This window comes from Osmia bicornis, chromosome 2 (assembly GCF_907164935.1).
Source record: "Osmia bicornis bicornis chromosome 2, iOsmBic2.1, whole genome shotgun sequence".
NCBI lineage: Eukaryota > Metazoa > Arthropoda > Insecta > Hymenoptera > Megachilidae > Osmia > Osmia bicornis.
The window spans coordinates 9,880,576-9,901,050 of record NC_060217.1 but is presented as its reverse complement, the minus strand read 5'-3'; the positions used below and the strand labels follow the sequence as shown (position 1 = coordinate 9,901,050).

At 32.7% G+C, this 20,475-nt stretch overlaps 3 protein-coding genes across 9 annotated transcripts in view; 2 read left to right on the top strand and 1 right to left on the bottom strand.

Moving 5' to 3' along the window:
* The window catches only part of LOC114874830 (putative fatty acyl-CoA reductase CG5065), a 33,246-nt gene extending 27,129 nt beyond the window's left edge, over positions 1–6,117 (top strand). For all 5 annotated transcript variants that reach the window (XM_029184489.2, XM_029184488.2, XM_029184487.2 and 2 more), the window contains 5 exons: positions 1,718–2,370; positions 2,567–2,815; positions 2,905–3,254; positions 3,353–3,949; positions 4,072–6,117. In XM_029184489.2, the coding sequence (XP_029040322.2) occupies positions 2,158–2,370; positions 2,567–2,815; positions 2,905–3,254; positions 3,353–3,949; positions 4,072–4,213 (1,551 nt within the window). In that variant the 5' untranslated portion in view covers positions 1,718–2,157 and the 3' untranslated portion in view covers positions 4,214–6,117. The remainder of the gene's footprint in view (positions 1–1,717; positions 2,371–2,566; positions 2,816–2,904; positions 3,255–3,352; positions 3,950–4,071) is intronic.
* A 2,792-nt stretch (positions 6,118–8,909) lies between these two features.
* LOC114874842 (protein penguin) lies at positions 8,910–11,183 on the top strand. 2 transcript variants are annotated; one of them, XM_029184512.2, is made up of 2 exons: positions 8,910–9,133; positions 9,270–11,183. In XM_029184512.2, the coding sequence occupies exon 2, from the start codon at positions 9,297–9,299 to the stop codon at positions 11,160–11,162; it is 1,866 nt and encodes a 621-aa protein (XP_029040345.2). In that variant the 5' UTR covers positions 8,910–9,133; positions 9,270–9,296; the 3' UTR covers positions 11,163–11,183. The 2 variants fall into 2 exon arrangements, with proteins under 2 accessions (XP_029040345.2, XP_029040344.2); XM_029184511.2 differs by having other exon boundaries at positions 8,911–9,133; positions 9,286–11,183.
* LOC114874840 (proteasome adapter and scaffold protein ECM29) lies at positions 11,181–20,425 on the bottom strand. 2 transcript variants are annotated; one of them, XM_029184509.2, is made up of 28 exons: positions 20,368–20,425; positions 18,866–19,113; positions 18,670–18,788; positions 18,442–18,591; positions 18,076–18,354; positions 17,802–17,997; positions 17,659–17,744; positions 17,406–17,595; positions 17,194–17,339; positions 16,812–17,118; positions 16,546–16,732; positions 16,114–16,467; positions 15,861–16,036; positions 15,692–15,793; positions 15,413–15,619; positions 15,229–15,343; positions 14,969–15,152; positions 14,601–14,889; positions 14,294–14,527; positions 13,879–14,223; positions 13,645–13,801; positions 13,421–13,576; positions 13,203–13,334; positions 12,830–13,139; positions 12,560–12,743; positions 12,352–12,487; positions 11,996–12,205; positions 11,181–11,922 (listed from the first exon to the last, which is right to left on the bottom strand). In XM_029184509.2, the coding sequence occupies exons 1-28, from the start codon at positions 20,372–20,374 to the stop codon at positions 11,723–11,725; spliced, it is 5,406 nt and encodes a 1,801-aa protein (XP_029040342.2). In that variant the 5' UTR covers positions 20,375–20,425; the 3' UTR covers positions 11,181–11,722. The 2 variants fall into 2 exon arrangements, with proteins under 2 accessions (XP_029040342.2, XP_029040341.2); XM_029184508.2 differs by lacking the exon at positions 20,368–20,425 and adding an exon at positions 19,794–19,876.
* Between the last annotated feature and the right edge of the window lie 50 nt (positions 20,426–20,475).

Sequence of the window (20,475 nt, the reverse complement as noted above, 5' to 3'; positions counted from 1 at the left end):
AATAGTATTGTCTCATTAAATTTTTTTAATTCAAAGCAAATTTGGTAAAATGGCCCCAGGAAACTACACGAATAAGTAAAAAAAAAAATCTGAAGTGTTGCCAGCTCACTGATGATATCATAACGCAAAGGGTTAACGTACCTTGCCACGGATGTCCATTTTTTTACCGCGTGGACAGTTAACGTGTCACTGGAGGAGAAGAAAAAAAAAAGGAAAAGAGAGGCGAAGGAGGAATAATAATGAGAGGAATTGAGGAGATACAGAGAAACGGAAAGGAAAAGAAGATTGTGTCAGTCAGTCGGTCGCGGTCGTTGTTCTTCGTCGTATAACGGGTTTTCATGTAACGGGGTCGACCAAGCCGACGTTCCTCTCTTTCTTCCTTGTTTCTTCGTCTGCGGAGGCCGAGGAACGAGCGGATTCTCGTGACCGTTTCGAGGCCGGGACGCTGACCTAGAATCCCGTTGAAACCGCTTCTCTCTACGTTCTAGCGTTTCCCAACTTGTGCTTAGCGGCACGTATTTCGAAAAATTCATTCCCTTCCCCCTCCCCTAACCGCTCTTCCAATCATTGTTATCGTTCATCTTCCATCCCGTGCTGAGCTTGCGTCAGTATTGATTTTCAAAATTTCAATCCTGAAGAAAAGGAACCGGTTTCGAGTGAATACAAAATTATTCAAACGTCAATAAAGACTAGATAAACTGACAACATGATCGTTAATAAATTATAAATTATTCTAGTAGAGATAATGAAATTACTTATCCTTTTTATGCTGTTTTTTATTTGTACTCTGAGAAAAAGTAGAATCATTTTAATTGCAAAATAATTACTCCATTCATGTTTTAATTATTTCTTATGTAACAATGTTCACTTTTTCTTATCAGAAGATGGTTTTCGAATAATTTGTAAAGCTGAGCTATTTTTTATCAATAGCTGGTACTATATTTAACAGAGTGGCCCTTTCAACGCTGAAGAATTAATCAATCGTTCCTATATTTTCTTAAAATCCATCGAATCTCACGGACGAGACTGGTTTGAGAAATTATAAATTCAAATAGGATTGCTTAGCCAAAAGCTGATTTGTTCGTCGGTACATTTATCAGTGAAATTGGCTAACCATTTCGAAGGAACAAGACTCAAGGTCTACAGTTGTGTCTTCTAATGCATTTATGTAGAAGATGTCTACTTTAGTCTACTTTCACGTTTCCTTTAGTCGTTCGAGACAAAACTTTGACCTACTTCTTATTTTTATAGTTCGTCACTCTGTCGAAAATTTCAATCTTTTTGGCACGCTCTTCTCTTCTCCGTTTGCAAGTAAACTGTTCATTGATAATAATGTTTAAATTTCCGAAAAATGGAACAAACGGTATCACTCTACTTTTCAAACTTAATCCTATCATTATCAGTTATCTGATAAAAGAAAACCAGAATTTCTGGCACTGCAATTATAGTTGTATTATTTGGTACAGTAAAAGTTCTTAGTATTATCGTTATCGATCGATCGATATCAAAATTAAATTAAAAAATATGGAGCACTTCCGGTGCTAAAAGATTAGTTAAATAAAATTTTAGTCATATCCACACGAGTCATTAATGACACAATCGATAACGCAACTTAAAATGATTACGATAATACCATTCACTAAATAGGAACCCACGTGTCTCGTTTGACGGCAGAAGGAACTATTCTAATCTCTTCTTTTCATATATCTGATTGCAGTCAAAGTAGAAGCTGTGGTCGCAGGAGGCACGAAATGAGTCGAGCAGAAATCAAGTCCATTTGTATCCCGTTTGGAAAACCGTGGAACGGCGTGAACGTTAACCAGTTTTCGTTACACTTTTCTCAAACTTTGTTCCCTCATCTCTGAGGAACCGTGTCTCTTATAATATTCCACACGATTGTACAGTGCGAACCAGGTGTAAATTAGATAAAATACATAGCCTTGAGATACACTGAAGGTGGTAACGAAGAAATCGAATCAAGACCAAAGATCAAAACCGAAGAGAGAAACAAAAAAAGAAGTTGGAAGTGATTTTCTATCCGATCCTCGAGAAGATAATTTCCAAGAAATTGATCGTTCCAATCGAAGAAAAAAAGAAAGGATTATTTTGTTTGGAATAAAAGGAAAAAAAAATAAAACCAGGAAGATAGAAGATAAAATGAGCACAATGACCGGCACCCAGTGTACGTCTGTGAAGGAGTTCTACAGGGACAGGTCTATCTTCATCACCGGGGGTACTGGCTTCATGGGCAAAGTACTCGTCGAGAAGTTACTCAGATCTTGTCCAGGGATAAAAAATATTTATTTGTTAATGAGACCCAAGAGGGGACAGGATGTCCAACAGAGGTTGAAACAACTATTGGATGGACCGGTAAGATGATTTCATTGCTCTTTTATTACTTTGCAACTTTAAAGTTGAATTAGAGAAACTTTTGTTGAATGGTATGGATAAGGGTTGATTCATTATTTCGATTACCAGAAGACACTGTTAGAAATTCACTGTTAATAGTCATATTTGTATATTCCTTTATTCTAATCAAGTGATTTCTTATAATTTATGTCGATAGCTGTTCGAGAAGTTACGACGAGATTACCCGCAAGAGCTATCGAAAGTGATTCCTGTGGCTGGAGACATAACGGAACACGAATTAGGCATCTCGGAAGCTGATCAGGCTGTATTAATAAAAAATGTGTCGATTGTTTTTCATTCCGCTGCTACTGTAAAATTCGACGAGGCGCTGAAGCTTTCTGTGACCATCAACATGGTCGGCACCAAACAGCTCTTGAATTTGTGTCACCGCATGTGTAATTTGGAGGTGATACATAAAATAAAATTTAATTATCTAAAAGCATCGCATGCATCATTGGATAGAAAGTACATTAATTATCATATCTCTTTGCGAAGGCTCTGATCCATGTATCGACGGCGTATTGTAATTGCGACCGCAAGGACGTCGCCAAAGAGATTTATCCGCTTGAAGCTGAACCTGAACATGTGATCGCATTGACGAAGATCATGGATACAAAGATGGTTGACGATATAACACCGGCTTTGATCGGTAACCGACCGAACACCTATACATTCACCAAAGCCCTGACCGAAAGGATATTGCAATTGGAGTCTGGTTATTTACCAGTAGCGATCGTTAGACCATCTATCGTTTTGTCGTCGCTTAGAGAACCGGTAGCTGGTTGGGTGGACAACTGTAACGGACCCACCGGGCTCATTGCTGCTGTTGGCAAGGGTGTCTTCAGGTGTGCTATAATATCTCCTCGATGAAACGAAGAAGGGTGGAAATTCGATTAGCTGTATTAGAAATTCAACACTATGTGACCTTAATAATTTGTTGCAGAACAATGCTGTGTCACGAGAACATGATCGCAGATTTGGTGCCAGTTGATATAGTGATAAATCTGATGATTTGCGCGGCATGGAGGACCGCGACGAATCGCACGAAAACGATTCCCGTGTATAATTGTTGTACAGGTCAACAGAACCCGATCACTTGGAAGCAGTTCGTTGATCTGATGTTCAAGTACACCCGAATGCATCCACCAAACGGTGCTATTTGGTATCCGGGTGGTCGATGCCGTAATTCCGTTGTAATGAACAAAATGTGCGCCCTCTTCCAACACGTGATACCGGCGCATATTTTAGACTTCCTGTATCGGCTAAAAGGGAAACCGACCATCATGGTCGGCATACAGGTAAAACTCCGTAAAGCTGCGAAATGCTTGGAGTATTTCAGCACACAACAGTGGAACTTCAGGGATGACAATGTTCGAAACTTAGGAGAACAGCTCAGCCCAGAGGACCGGCAAACGTTTATGTTCGATGTCAGACAAATTGATTGGCCGTCGTATTTAGAGCATTATATATTGGGAATTCGGCACTTCATTTTGAAAGAGAGTCCGGACACACTGCCAGCTGCTCGTTCACACATCAAAAAGTAAAATAATATTTCCTTTCTTATGATCCATAGAAAATTATTTACCAGAAACGTTGCCTGAGAGTGCATAATTATCAGATTGAACTAACGTAATATTTATAATTGATCGTGTTATGTTTCAGATTGTATTGGTTTCACAAGGCTTTAGAATTCGCGATGCTGTTAGTGGTGCTGCGATATTTGTTGGTACGCAGCTCCGTTACCCGAACTGCTTGTTTCTCATTGTTGTCAGTCGTGTTACGTATGTGCCGTATGATTGTTTGACGGCTCAGAAGCTTGGCCGAGGATCACGACAGGCGTAACAAGGAGCTAAAACTAATCTCAAAGCATAATCTCAAGGTGCGGATCGTTCTTCGACTTCACTGCTCGCCGTTCCCAACGATAAATTGCTACGACGTTCAAACATCCCATCGGTTGGCCTTTTTGATGTTTCTATTTGTTCATAACTATTAGCCTCCGCTAGAGATATAATTCCGCAGGGAAGTGTATCGTTTGTCGTTTAAACATATGCAAATGCAATTGAGACACATACACGTACACACACCGTATATATGCATACACAGAACGTGTATTAAAAGCTTCCAAGAAAAGAAAACATGTACGTCGAGTCACTTTGTTATATTTACGAAAGTTAACCGAAAGAGGATCCTTTCTTTGGGTAATATGCCGTCGTCTTCTTGTTCAACGTAACAGCAGTGAGAGGAAACGGAAGGAAAGTTCACGTTTAACATCGCGTTTATTAATTATGGGTATAATTTAATTGTCATTGTAATTGACGAGTGTTTAATCGATGCCAATCAAACGGCATCAGTTTCGTTATTGAACATCGACATTTCGCATATCGTCGATTTGTAATGACGTGACGCTAGTGATACCTTTGAGGTATAGATTTCCCTGACGTTCACCTTGGTGTTAATTCACTGTATATCATGGTGATATATGGCGTCTATTGAAAAAGATACGACGCGTTAAACTCTATGAGCCGGCAACTCGAATTTTTTCAATCTCAGTTTTATCTCATTTTTATCTCGAAGACCAAGGAAAATAGAATGATAACGTTTTACAAATTATATACATATATATGCAAAATTATTTGTGTTTTTATATATTTGTAGCGATTAATCAACGGTGTCCCTACTTTGCGTTCTTCCTTCTTTATTCATTGATCTGTTTAAGTAACGTTAAGGCTTCCAGTGAATTTTCCCGGTGAATTTGTAATCGTCCAAGGTTCCATCGTTGTCGAATAACAAAAGCGAAGGCAGGTTTAATATTAATTGTAGAAATAAATATCGAAGCGATAGATTATTTATACGGATGTACTTTGACATTGCCAAAATATTTTCACGCCTCCACAATCTTTTAATTCCTTTCTTCATGATTTCGACGACGTTCAAAGATGATGAAAATCTTTCGCATACAACGTCGTTTAATCCTTTTGGAAGTAGAATTCAGAATGTTGAAGCGTTTTCGCTCTTAGAAGGCGAGCTTTATCACTGAAATTAATGTAATTAATCGTAACGTACAACTGTAATACGACAAAGCATAGGTGTATACGTTAAAAGGAATGAAAACCCAAAGGGTTGAACGTCGATGTAACATCGAATCCTTTTGAGCCTTTTAAAATATTAACTTCCTTTTTCTCTTTTCCAAAGTTGTAACACAATTTCCATGTTGTACGCACATATACTTCTTTTTGACGTTCAATGTATCCTTTATATAGAGAAAAAGATTAAATTAACTGTGTTTAGAGGCTCGAAAGGTTCGATTAGAAGATTTAAATGCCGGCTAGAGGAGTTAGAAATTCGTCGTGCCTTTGTGTCGTTACTGTTTCACGTTTTCCGTTCGTTTGTACCAGAACGTAAGGTACATAGAGGGATATTTAATTACATTCTAACGAGTACGCTCAATTCATTCGGTTTCACCATCAACGAACCAAGTTTTAATTGAGTTACGCGTTCATTTACTTTGAACGAGACGTAATTGTAATTTGTTTGAATTGGACAATTGTTTGTAGGGATTTAATTGTTATTTTTTAGTTTTGGAAATGCGAGTATTTATATAGAAAAAAGATAGGGAAAAATGGTTATTATAAAAAGAGCGTTTCTTAAAGTTTTTGTTAAATTAATTGTTTTCTTTTTTTTTAACGATTAAATAGCGAAGAATCAATACATTCTTGCGACCATATTATATCCCCTGATATTCCTTTTTATTTCTTCGCCGGATTACCTTTAACGCTTGCCAATTTAAAGCTTGCCACTTGGAAAATGTATGAAGCGTTTCATTTCACCCTTAGGAGAAATAAAAATACGATTATTAAACGGATTTGTTCATTCTGTTGTAAATTGATTCGTTTTTGGTGAAATTGAACATAAATTAAAAAAAAAAAAAAAGGAATATCTTGACCAAGCCGAGACATCCAGTGTCATGAGAAACGTGTGTTGCGGATAAAATTTGTCGTTAAAAGAATCTCAATCAACTCCATAGATCCCTGTGAATTACGAATTCGAGCGTGGAAGCCAACATGGTAAAACATAAATGCATCCGTTGCTTGTCGAATTTTGCCATCGGGTAGACAAAAATGATTGTAGCGAAAACCGATAGAGACGATTTACGAAAACGTTCGAGGTAAGGGTGCGCGGATACCCGTGACGCCCCTGATTGAAACGTTCATCGTAGGAGAGCTAACCAAGGTACAATCTCGTGCAATTTAGGCTTCCTTCAGCTAATTATCCCAAGGTTCCTTTTAACTAAAGAGAAGTCTATGTTGCACCCGGGTGTACAGAAATCTCATTTAGGTATCTTCTATGTATTACGAGGCATCGTATTACTGACACTGAAATTTTGAAGGCATTGGCAACTTATTCTGTTATCTTCCGATCAGGCTGTTCCGCACGTGTATTAACATTTTTAGTAGCAGTCGATCGGCTAAAGCGACTAGCAGACCGGTAATTTAGATTTGATAGGCGAAATGAGACGACAAATTTGTATATACGAGTTATTGATATTAACTAAAGAAGACGATTTTATATATACATCTAATATATATATATATATACACATATATACGTGATAAATCGTACATCCGTTTCGTGAAATCATTTGTGTATCAGAGAGTTTCTCGCGTGTTCCCGTTATCATGTCTCTCCCTACATGTACAACTTATATGATATTTTAGCATCCCATGTACAGTACACATTCCAATGTTCAGTTTCAAATGAATGAAACACTTTGTGGATCGACGGATCAAAATTTAGATGCTGGGAATTATCAATAATCATTGATTTTCAAAAATTCTCTAAGAAAATAATTGTAGAGGTTTTTGAAACACCAAAGAATTAAATTCTACTTTTAAGGGTTGATTGTAACGATGAATAGATACAATAAAAATATACGGTTCCGTTTAATGATCGTATACGAATTCAGGTTAACGTTACACGCCTCTCCTTAATATCTAGGTTGATAACTCGAGCAAAAGACAATTGTGTCCACAATCAGTACGATCCGTGAGGTGTTTTTTTATAATCGACTAAATCCAGCTGAATTTTATCAATTCGACGAATGTTAAATATCTATATAATCGAGTAAACTTTGTTCGCGATTATTCGCGTCGTGTATCGTGAAAGGTCTTGTTAATTAGTGCCCTATTATGGTACTTTAACAGTGTATACACTGCGGACCTTAATTGGGACACTTGGAACTTCTATAAAGAATGGCATTCACGGTGCTCGACAAGGAATAATCAATGAAGGGGTTAGGTTAAACAGTAATAGAAAAAACCCTTTGCTTTGAAGCCATAATTTGCATAAATCACGTAAGTTTGATTAATGTCACATCCGTTGCCTGTGCCTTTAAGATGATTCAAAACCGTGACCTTGACTATGAATCAACCACGAAGAGCGCAGTATCTCACGATCCTTGAATTATCGTCTTATTCAGTTGGAAACGGGCTTCCCTTGAATGTTCATTTTCATCGTCTGAAACGCTGCCAAGAAAGACACTGGTAAGAAAACGTTGCGTGAAGAAAACACTGGGATAATTTAATCGAACGTAATTAGAGATAAAAAAAGAAGAAAAAAAGAAAGAATGGTAGCGCTAATGAAGGTTCACCATTCTGCTAGTCTCGTCTGTATCGTTATTCGGTTACACAATGCATACAAGGAAACAATATTTAATATAATCGATTTAATTAATATTATACTGTACTACTATGAATTACATTAAAAAACAATGAACCATTGCAATACGGATCTTTTAACATGCCCTTTGGAACGATTGATTAACGAGGATTGAATAAAGGGATTCAACTCATTTCAGTCGTAATGATTTGAATTTAGATGTTACAGTGATGTTTCTTATGAGTTTTATTTATATTAAATGACATCAACATTATTTCTTTCATTCTATATAATGATATCATAAGATATGTACTGTACCCCTTATGGAGTAAGTATGTATATGTGTTTATTGCCAATCAAAGATTTAATATATGTACTTAAATAAATTTGAGTCAGTCAAAACCAGCATAAGACCGAAGAATTAATAAATTAATTGTTTAACAAACTTGCATTTTAAAAAGACCGCCAAAAATTAAATTTTTAAGAATTCGATCTTAGCGCCATCTATTCGAAAACGGCTGAAACTACTCAACAACTTACCGATCGATTTTCCAAAACAAGAGAACACTGGCGCCATCTATCTGGGAATCGCGGAAACTAGTCGGCGAGTAGTTTCCGCGATTCCCCGATAGATGGCGCCAGTGTTCTCTTGTTTTGGAAAATCGATCGGTAAGTTGTTGAGTAGTTTCAGCCGTTTTCGAATAGATGGCGCTAAGATCGAATTCTTAAAAATTTAATTTTTGGCGGTCTTTTTAAAATGCAAGTTTGTTAAACAATTAATTTATTAATTTTTTGGTCTTATGCCAGTTTTGACTGACTTACCTAATTTGACAGTTCTTACCTTACACATACAAATAAAGGATTTTAGTCACTGTATTTAACTATAATCTATATAAACATGTTGCAAATGTGTGGAACATAGCACGTGTTGCACCCATAGCCATGTCTATGGTTGCACCTGATATGTTCATTAACATTTAAATAAGTATATTTTATTGTATATTTATAGGTCCATTTATTCTTTGGTTCAATGCGATATACTTATATAAATTAAAACAAGTTTAAAACAGTAAGTAAATTTAAAGTAATTAATATGTTTATTCTAACCATTTATAGGTTATGTGGATCAGATAAATGAAATTAAGAAACTATGTATATATATATAAATGTATGTATTAATAAGAATCTAATTTCTTTTTATATTGATTTTGTATGTCGTAGAACTTTATAAAATGGGGAAACGAAAAGTAAAACTGGATAATGAATCAAATCCAAAGAAGAAGAGTGTAGCAATAAATAACAGTATCAGTAATAAGAATGATGTTATTAAAGAAACTGAAAGTAATAAATTCAAAATTAAAGAAGGGAAGAAAGGAAAATATGAAAAAACTTCATCAAATGGTATAGAGAACATTAAACACAAGAATAAGAATGAAATGGAAAAGCATAAAACATCAGATCAGAACTCTGCAGAAAAACCAAATTGGGTAGAATTTAAAAAGCAGAAGAAGGAGCTTAAAGAAAAATATAAAATTAAAAGGTTCAGTGACATTTATGAATTATCAGTTGAAGCAAAACGAATTGGTGAAAAATTACGTAGATCTGATTGTTCAACATTAGAACGTAAAAAATTAATTGCAAAGGCACATGATTTATTAAAAGGCAATTATAATAAAGTAGTGCTTACACATGATATGTCTCGTATTGTACAGTGGATGTACAAATATTCTGACTCAAAGATTCGTCAGAATATTTTTAAGGAGCTACAACCTTTACTTTTATCTATGATTGAATCAAAGTATGCAAAAAATTGTATTAAAATTATGTTGAAATATGGTACTCCAGAAATTAGGAATGAAATTATTTCTGCTTGTTATGGTAATGTAGTAAGACTTGTGAGTCATTCTGTTTCTGCACCAATAATGGAAGTTATATATTCAACACGGGCAACAGATTTAGAGAAAATGTATCTAAAACAAGAATTTTATGGTGACATGTACAAACAAGCTAAGGACAAAGATGTCAAGACATTGTCTGATGTATTTGAGACTGCACAAGATATGAAATCAGCAACATTGTCTGCTGTAAAAGGAAATCTGATGAGGATATTGAACAAGAAACTTTTAAATCATACACTTGTACAGTGTGTTCTTTTAGAATTTTTAAATAATTGTTCAAATGAAGATAGAACAGAAATGATAGTTATGTTACGAAGTTCAATAGTAGAATTATCTCAAACAAAAATTGGCTCGAAAATAGCTGTAATATGCATATGGCATGGCACAAACAAAGATAGGAAAATCATGATGAAGGTTCTTAAAGAAGATGTGAAAAATATTGCAATGTCTGAACATGGGTATTTAATATTATTAGCATTATTTGATTCGGTAGATGACACTGTTCTGATGAACAAACTTATACTCTCAGAAATACAAAAAGATTTAACAGATATAGCATTAAATGATCATGGAAAACATATAATTTTGTATTTAATATCTAGAAGAAACTCTCATTATTTTCCTCCTAGTCTAGTATCATACTTGGAACAAGGAGATAATAATGCAACAAGCAAGAAACCTGCCGAAATCAGAGAAAAAGAACTTCGTGATATTATTTCTGATCCTCTTCTTGAGGCTGTAACCACGAATACAGCAACTTGGATGTCCACCAGTTGTATTGCAATGGTAACTTTAGCAATATTAAAAGTAGCTGCTGGAGAAAAACTGAAACATGCTCTTGATTCAATTGCTACATTTATTACTGATAAAAAATCAATAATCAAAGATGGAAATAACGAATATAAACCAATTGAACATGCAGGTCTACACATGATGTTAAAAAAACTTATACAATATGACAAAGAATTACAGAATAAAGAAGAAATTACATTTGGCGAAGTATTACTTCCTCATTTGAAAAGAAAAACAATAGAGAGCTGGATAGAATGTAATAGAGGATGCTTTTTATTAGTATTATTATTAGAAAATGAAACAACATCTACTGTAGATACTTTACTTACCAAATTGAAATCAGTGATGGATGTTCTAGAATCGAAGTCGAATCCAGGTGCTAAAATTTTAATAGAAAAAATAAAATAAATGTGTCTCAAACAATCGTAACTTTCAGACTGTTTTTTATTTGTAACACAAATACTTACAATTTATTCAGTCAAATTTCAAATCTTATTTTTTGTAATTTGTTAATGTATATAAGTATCTACTTATATCAAAATGATACATCATGTATAATCATAGTTATTATTGCCTATTATAATATACTTACCCCATTAAAATGCGATTTTAAACATAAATCTCGTTGATTTAAAAAGATCATAAAATAAATTGAATTATTTATTTGTTAAAAATCAAAATGGTTGAATTTGTGTAATATGTGAAAACATTTTCTATCTTTTTACAAGCCAGATATAAAAGAAAAAATAGAAAACTATAACAAGTATCAGTTGGTTTATACTTAAATTATATATTATTAAATAATTGTTCATGCTAGAAACATTTATAATAAAGTGTCTTTAAATAAACATATTAATAGATACCATACTTCTGTATCATCATCTCTACCTTGAAGTGACTGAAAATAAAGTTATTAACTTTGGAGATACAGAACATCGATTAGATAATACTAAAATTAAGCACTGATTTCATATTTTAAACATTTCTTTGATATCAATAAGTCTTGTTCGAATTTCTGGTTCATTATCCTTTGTTAATTCCGATAAAACTTTCTGAATTACTAAGGTCATTTTATCAAATTGTTCAGTATTTTTAGTATCGCGTAACTTTTTACCAAGAGACAGAACCATATTCAAGGCTTCTTTTCTTATCCTGGTATACGAAATATCTATCACAAAAAATAAATTCATATTAATTTCTTCAGAATAATATAATTATACTTAAACATTCGTTACACTTACCTATACTACGACTTAATATTTTATTAAGCGTATTACAAATTGAATCCAACATTTCTTTATCTTTGATTGATAATTCTGAATTACTTGTTTTGAGCAAAGCAAGTTTATCCACAAATAAATTAAGCATTACTAATATTGATATTTGTATAGTTGTAGATTGAAGAGGAAACATTTTATCACAACATGTTATAAGCTCTATACAATATTTATCTAGAAAAAAGAAATAGAGTAGCATTTTTGATAACGTTAATATTATAATTAGGGGAAGGGGAAATATTGCATTTTTCCCTGCGGAAATCCACCATGCTCGGTACTGTACATACATATAATTTTTATATCAAATATGATGTAATTACCTTGAGTTTCTTTACAAGAAGATGGCCATGCTTTTCCAAGTGTTTCAAAAATGGTCTCGTATAATTTCACTGTGTCATCGTTCCTTTTTATTCTCTCATCAGAAATTAGAGATTCGGATTCATCTTTCTTTGGCAACTACGCCATATAATGCTTATTGTAAAAGTGTTGAGAAAATCATCATATTACTTTTATTTGTAGAGTACATACCGTTGTCCAAATTTCTTGAGCGATATCGTATACTTCCTTAAATTTATTGACGTTTAATTCATGCAAAACCATACCAAATGCTTTTAGAGCATGACGACGATATTCTAAAGCCTCCTTTTTACTTTCTCTATATAACGCTTGTACTATATCTGCAGTTATCTCGGTATTCTCTTCAAGACCTTGCCTACAATCAAAGTATTGATTTTAAATCAAAACAAGAAAAATTTGTCGTAACATTATCCCACTAAACGAAAATATTAAAATGCATACTTGCTATTACACGTCAGGGTGGCAAGAGCACTCAACAATCGTTCTTTGCCGTCCCACGTTCTTCCTCGTAATCCATCGATTAACACTTTCAACAAAGTATTTCTCACGTTTGCATCGATATCGTTACCTAATTTTTGAGCTAACGTATTAACTGCGTTAGCTGCTTGTGCTTTTGTGTGCCAAGAAGCTGATTCTAAAGAACTACGTAAAATGTTTGTTATTGATTCCACATTTTGCCTGATTCCTGCTTCAGTTCCTGGAGTTATCTCGTTCCATACATCAGTCCATAAGTCAATTAAGTTTTCGTTTTCTGTTAAAATATTATTGATAAATATTTGATTACGTTAATTATGTTGCAAAATTGTATACAAACCTTGTGTTTTTTGTCCATGCATTGCGAAAAAGGTAAGAGGTATAACAATATTTGAATAATTTCTTAGCGTCTCTTGATTATAATTATTTATAGCTTGTAGGGTTTGTCCAATACCTAACTTGACTGAATCATCTGAAATTTGAAGTCAAAAACAATATACTTTTTACTCTTCTCAGTTATATGTAAGCGTAATCTGTATGTAATTCTTTCATACAGACCTCGTTCTATGTACCACGTGTTAAGTGTTTTAAATAATTTGTCAAGACTCGATTCTTTAGCTGATCCAACTATGTGTCCAATAGCAGTTGCATTGTTTTTTCTAACGACAGAATTACGATCCAATAATCCATTCATTAAAGTCGATAAAACTTTACCTATACAAATATTAAATTGTAATAACTCATATTTAATTTTTAAATTAACATCTTAATCTTTTACTAACCAGTATAAGGTTGCATTTCTTGTTTAAAATGAGTACTTAAAAGAATGATAAAATGCAAACAAGTAATTTTTGTTCCGAAACCCACGCTGGATTTAATTAATTCTATCACCTTTGGCATTAATTCTTTTAAAATATCTGCATCAATGTACTGTATGCACTATACAGAAATAAACATGAATTATTAATAAGGTACAATTCCTGTGTGATTGTATGTTTCTGCATCAAATAACTTACTTTCGTTATTGTGTCAGTAGCATAATGCCCTTTAGCAGCACTAGCTCTAATATTATCAATAACGTCTCGTGCCTCGGCTGTTCCTCCGCATACATTACTCAAATACGATAAATTAGGATTTTCTGATTCGCCAATTGCATTCAACAGTGCAGGTATTAAAGTGATTAACGATGGCTTAAGTAAATTACCAGCCTTTGGAATTAATTGGGACACTGTTTGCAGAGATACTGATCTTACAGAGTTCAAAACATGAATAACTCCGATATCCAATAGTATAGGCAATATTGCTTGTAACACTTCTTCTCCTTCTTTGCCATAGGAAGAATCACAGTATCGAATGCAAACCTGAATAACAAATGTCAGCAATACAACAAAACAAAATACAATAAATAAATAGTTTAAATAAAAAACTTACTTTACTAAGTATTTTAGATGTATTTGTAGCAGCTACTCGTGTGCCCTCGTGAATATCATCCATTACTCGAAACAATTTTTTCCATAATTCTGGAGCATATTTTGCAAGATTTAAACGAACATTTGCTCTTAATAGATCTGCAAGTGCATTGCAACAACTGATTCGCACTCGCCATTCGTAATTTGTTAAATTATCAATTATATCATCTAAGATTTCTTGATGATACTGTTCAATCTATTAAGACGCGAAGTATGATTATAAATAGTTATTGAATAAATGACTGAATGCATTTTGCAATACTACTCACTGCTTTGTTTGTTGATGGGATGATTGCACGCCAAATACTAGACATACTTTGTTGAATTTTAGGAGTTGGATCAAATTGGTATCTATACAAGCGTGGAACTATACTGGGCAAGTATTTATTTAATTCCTCACTTGCGATTTTCGCAATTGCTGCAAATCCAAATGCAGCACCTTTTTTAGAGGTCCATACTGCATTGTGATTCGCTAAATGCATAAAGTAATATATCAGATCTGGTTTTTGTAATTCTGTAGCCAAAGAACAAATTTCTCTGTACGTAGATAAGTTGCCGCTATAAGGAAAATATTATATTTAAAATTGGATTCAATTATTAGATTGATAAATAATATGTAATTATGAGCTTATCTCACCTTGTTGGTGATTTTCCCAATTGACCTTCTTCAAACAATTTTGTGTCAGGTGTTACTTCTTGTACGCTCCTACGTCCTTGTGTAAATTGAGCTAATATACTAGAAACTAAAGATTCTCTTTCTTCTTTATTACTGTTAACATGTATCAAACTAAGTCCTTTTGCTGCTATGTCCTGTACTATATCTGCAATTAAAGTAGCATTTTTTGATTATAAATAATTCAATTCAGTTATTGTTTGATAACAAAATATATAACTTACCGCTCTCATCTGAAAGGAAATCCATGAATGCACGATGCAACGATGGAAATCTTTGTTTAACGCATTCCCTTTGGATATTATATTTTAAAAGTGCTAACAACCACACACAGACCGCCTTATAACAAACATTTATAGTAAAAAAATGAAAAAAATTGAAACTTCGAACATATTACTAAATAAATACCTGTCTTAAATTAGGATGTGGTTCTTTGTACATTCCAAGCAATCTATCTAATGTTTTTATTAATAATTCAGTACTGGTGTTACTACAAGGTACATCATGTTCATTTGGTAAAGTTGTCCAAGCATCCCTTTTCTCTGGAGATGCTTCACCTTGAACACAGCAGACTAATGCTTCTCCCAAAATTAAATGTATTTCAATATCTTTCGTCTATAAAATTTGATTATAATATAATTAAAAATTTTGTTATATAATTAAGAAATAAGAAAGAATGCTAATTACTTCTTTAACAATTCCAATTATTTTGTCGATTATTTGTGAAGTGTGTGGGAAATTTTCTCCTACACACAAATATCCTAATGAAAGTGCAGCCTTTTCTTTAATCTGCAAATATTGAAATTACAATTTTAAATTTTCACTCTACGCATTCAACGATTATTACGAAACAAACCTTAGTATTTAATTTCGCGTTAGTCACCGTCGAAAATAACGTTTCTACAATTGCTTTTTTATTTGGTTCTTCTTCACCATCATCAGGTAATGGTAATCCATGAGTTTTTCCCAAAATACCGATACTTTGAATTGCAGCATCCATTAATGGAATTGTACTATTATGAAGAAAATTACCTGAAAAGTATTTTTTAAACAGTGTTAAAAAAAAAAAATGTGAAGATATCGTCAAAACATGTACATAAAGTACATACATATCATTTTTACAACATTGACATAAAGGTCCCAATTAAACGACTCATTTGTATTCCTTCTAAGAATTAATAATCGTCTTTCCATCATATATGTCAAAGCTAATAATCCTCCATGCTGAGGTTCTAAGTTCTTTTTATTCGTAATAGCCATAATCTCAGAAATTTGAGTCCCAAACTCATTTATAGGCAGTGTAGCAGTTACCACACCATAAACTTTAGCAGCTAATTGTCTCACTTCCGGCTTTGTAGATGTAAGTAGATTACGAAGCCATGACGATTGTTTTTCATAAATTCTTGTTATATATTGTGGAACAAAACTGACTACTTCTAACAAAGCTTGCAGAGAAATCTGATCTGTTTTACATAATTATTATTGCATTATAGTATCGGTGTAGTATTCACATTTATCAAAAACATTAAATTCAATCCTACCTGCAGAAGCATTACTAAAGATTAAAATCATGTCATAATATTTGTTTACTGTATCCGGTTGTTCTTTATAAAGATTCTCTAAATAACGTGCAATTAAAGGTGTACTTTCACACGGATGTTGTAATGGTTCATTGGATACAGTAACATTCGCACTGTTCGCTAAACAAATACGAAGATAAGTAATTATCTGTAATAAAAAAGTTATTATCATTTTTACCTGTTAAAAAAAAAAAAAATAAAGTTTGTTACTGTACTAAATTGATTACCTCTGTAAATACAGTAATGCTGTAAGGAAGTACTTTGCTTTCAACATTCACTTTCCCATTACTTGAAGTCGGCATTCTTGTTTGCATCTTTGAATAAATATAAATAACAAGTTTTTGGAAATCTGGTAATAAAGTTTGATTATTATCTTGCTTATCATTCTCATTTTTATTCATATCAATGTACAGAACCTTTCTAGCTTCTGTACTTATTTCATGTTTATTATCACCACATGCTAGCAACAGAAGATAACGAGAAGGCGCATCATCAGAGGGAAATACATTAGCAGCATAATGCATAGCCACAAATCTGTTTTTAAAAGAATATGACTTGTATAAGTAATGAAGCACTTATATAAATAATTATTCCACTAATTATACATGCCTGACGTTCGATTCCGGTGATTCGATGTAAGCGGATAACAATTCGTTCATTAAATTTATATTAGTTTCTTCCTCTTTACTCAGTACAAATGCAGACGTTACCGCAATCAATGCATCTCGCACTGCTCTTCGTAAATCACCTTCAGTCTTAAACATCATAAAAAATTTAGTTTAAAATAAAAAGTTCTAATAACATAATTTGTAATTACTTACCGATACGAGTGTATCAAATAAGTTACGTAATAAACTTGAATCTTTATTAATCAGCGATGGTATTCTATGTCCCAATTGTCCAATAACATTATATGCCATTACTTTATGAGTATCTTCACCTTCAGAAATTAATTTTATCATACCATTTAAAATAACTCCAGCTACACGGGATAATGGCGCTAGGCTACATCTTGGAAAACATTAAATATATTATTAAACTTATAATTCAATGTTATTAACATATAATACTCACTGTTGCACAATATTTGATGTAAATTGCAATGCCATTGATTTCAACTTTGTGTTTGTATTTTTTCCATAAAGTGAATCAAAGACTACCTGCGAGTTAATCAAAATTATATCTCAAATAATATAATCTATAATCATAAAACGTACCTGAATACAAGGTGGTATAATAAAACCAGTTTTAGTTACACGACAAAGATAATGCAACAATTTAAGACGAATTCGCGTACTCGCAGGTGATCGTTTCATTTCCGGTTTAACTTCCTTTTGGGCAGCTAAGGCATTAGTACCCAGAAATAATGTATAAAGCGGAGCAGCTAACTGCATTGAAGACCAATCTAATGTACTGAAAAAAAATGTTCAGTATTTGATTGTATTTTTGTAAAAAATTTACTGTAAAAAACAATGGCATTTTTAAACGTACTTAACAATCTTTTTCAACTCTAAATCTGCCATATTAGCAACACTGAATCTGGTATCAGCAGCTGCCACTATAAAGTGTATGAGAATATCAGAATCAGGAAAGAATCCGCTACTAAGAAATTTAACAATTCCCAATTTCGTTTGTTCTAGCTGTTCAGCTGTTGGTGGATTTTCACCTATTACTCTTTTAAATGCATATTCACTTAATCCTGGTGGTACAGGAAACTGTGACCAGTCAATAGCTTGACCTGGCTGCTGATTTTCTGTTTGTCCTACAGATCTAAAATAAATATGTATAGTGATCATCCGTTTTGTATCATACTTGATTAATTTTAAATGTAGCAAAGTAGAAATTACATGGTCTTACCCATATGGTAACAACAGAACATCAAGCATAAAATTGATTAATTGTTTTGATACATAAGGTTTATCTTGCAGACCAAGCAGAGATGCTCGTTTATCGGGATCCATAGGAACATTAATATGACCCAATGCAGGCATGATTATAAGCATTAAACTAAAAGAAATTCATAAATATATTTACAGTAAATTTACATCGATTTTTTGGCATTCAAATTACGTGTTATTAACAAACCTATCTTGATGAGACAATGGTTTTCCTTCTATAGCATTTAACACACTTGGAATTAGTTCAGCTTGCTTTTGTATTTCCATTCTGGGATATCCTAGTTTTATATATATAATTGTAAAATTCTGTAACATATAATACACAAATGAATTTTCATTGTATTAAAAATATTTTATACCAATACTTTACAATGATAACATACAATCACAAATGAACTGGCAGCAGGATCTTGATACTGTAACAAAAGTGCTTCAACTGGCAGTTGAACTTGTGGTCTACTTTTTACTCTTTTATTTATATGAATTAATAACTCCATTACTTTTTTTCTAACACCTTCCTGGGCACTAGACAGCTTAAGTAGAACTGGTGGCAGAAATTTACATACTGATGCTTGTAACTGTTCATCAGTCTCTGCAGAACCCAAGCGAAGGAATACTCGTTCAAGCAAGACTTCCATGAAACAACAAGTTACATATATGTTATTTGTATATAAAAATTATACATGAAATTATGAAATATTAGACAATATTATAAAGATATTTTTTTTGTTAATGTTAGGAAAGACTACCTAATTTCTGCAAAGAAAAAAATATGTGAATAATAATTATTTACTACTAAAAATTATATGCAAAAATAATATAACCATTTATTCAATAGAATATTACAAAGCATATTTTATCAATTATATTATAAATCTTGTATTATAAAAAGGCATTATATGATACACTGATCGTGAGTCTTTGAAAACAGAGAAAATCATTAAATAATACATGTTGAAATATTATAAAGGTTTAAATAATAAATATATGGGTAATAGTTTGTTGAATTTATTTGACAAATGAACACAAGCTAAAAATTAAATACAGACATATAAAGGTATAAGAGACAAATTATAAAATGTAGATTTGAATGCGAATTAAAAAAAGCGATCATATATTTGAAGTTGCCTTTTACAACACGGCATGACAATTGAGTTTCTTATGCAAGCCACGGACCGTAAAAATACTATTACCATTAGTAATAACGTTTTTGTTGTATGATCGAAAGTGTATTTAATAGTACTGTTAATGTCATTGTTAAAAATACTTGTTTTTTAACAAATTGAAATGATTTCTTTCGGGATCACTTACTCAGTTCGTCCGTAGCGGCTGCCATTTTGAAATAATGTGCGAAAGAGAAAGCGAATGACAGCGAGTGATAAGAAATAACCACTGATTTTTGGTTAAATGTTTTTGCACTATGTCATTTAGTTTAAAAACTTATTGTTACATATTTTACAATCTTACATATTTATAATAGCAGTTTTCTATAATCAATAATCTTCTACATGACATTCTAATTCAAGGTAATCCTAAAAAAAATGTACTTTCGTTTAATGTTTCATAAATTTCTAATAGACAACTATTATATTGTTTAATACTTTATAGTTATTTAATATCATTGTTATATTACCGTAATGATGTATCATACACAATCATAAGTTTCTTATTTTTTTTTTAAATTTCTATTAAATTTGTATACACTGTTTGATAAGTATTTACTAAATGCCAGTCAATTACAATTACATTACATTTACAGTTGCAAGAAAAATGTGACAAATTATAAATCGAATTTAAGAATTAACTTTGAGTTATAAAAATATTTGAAGAATGAACGCGAAGTTGCCGGGAATGATCACCCAATCAACGAATACGAAATACGAACTTGTCATCAATTGCAATGTGTCGTCTGCTTCTTCGTCCCTTTAACTCGAAGCATTGACTACAAATACAAATCTGTAGTCATTGCTTGAAGTATGCTCTCGTTTCATGA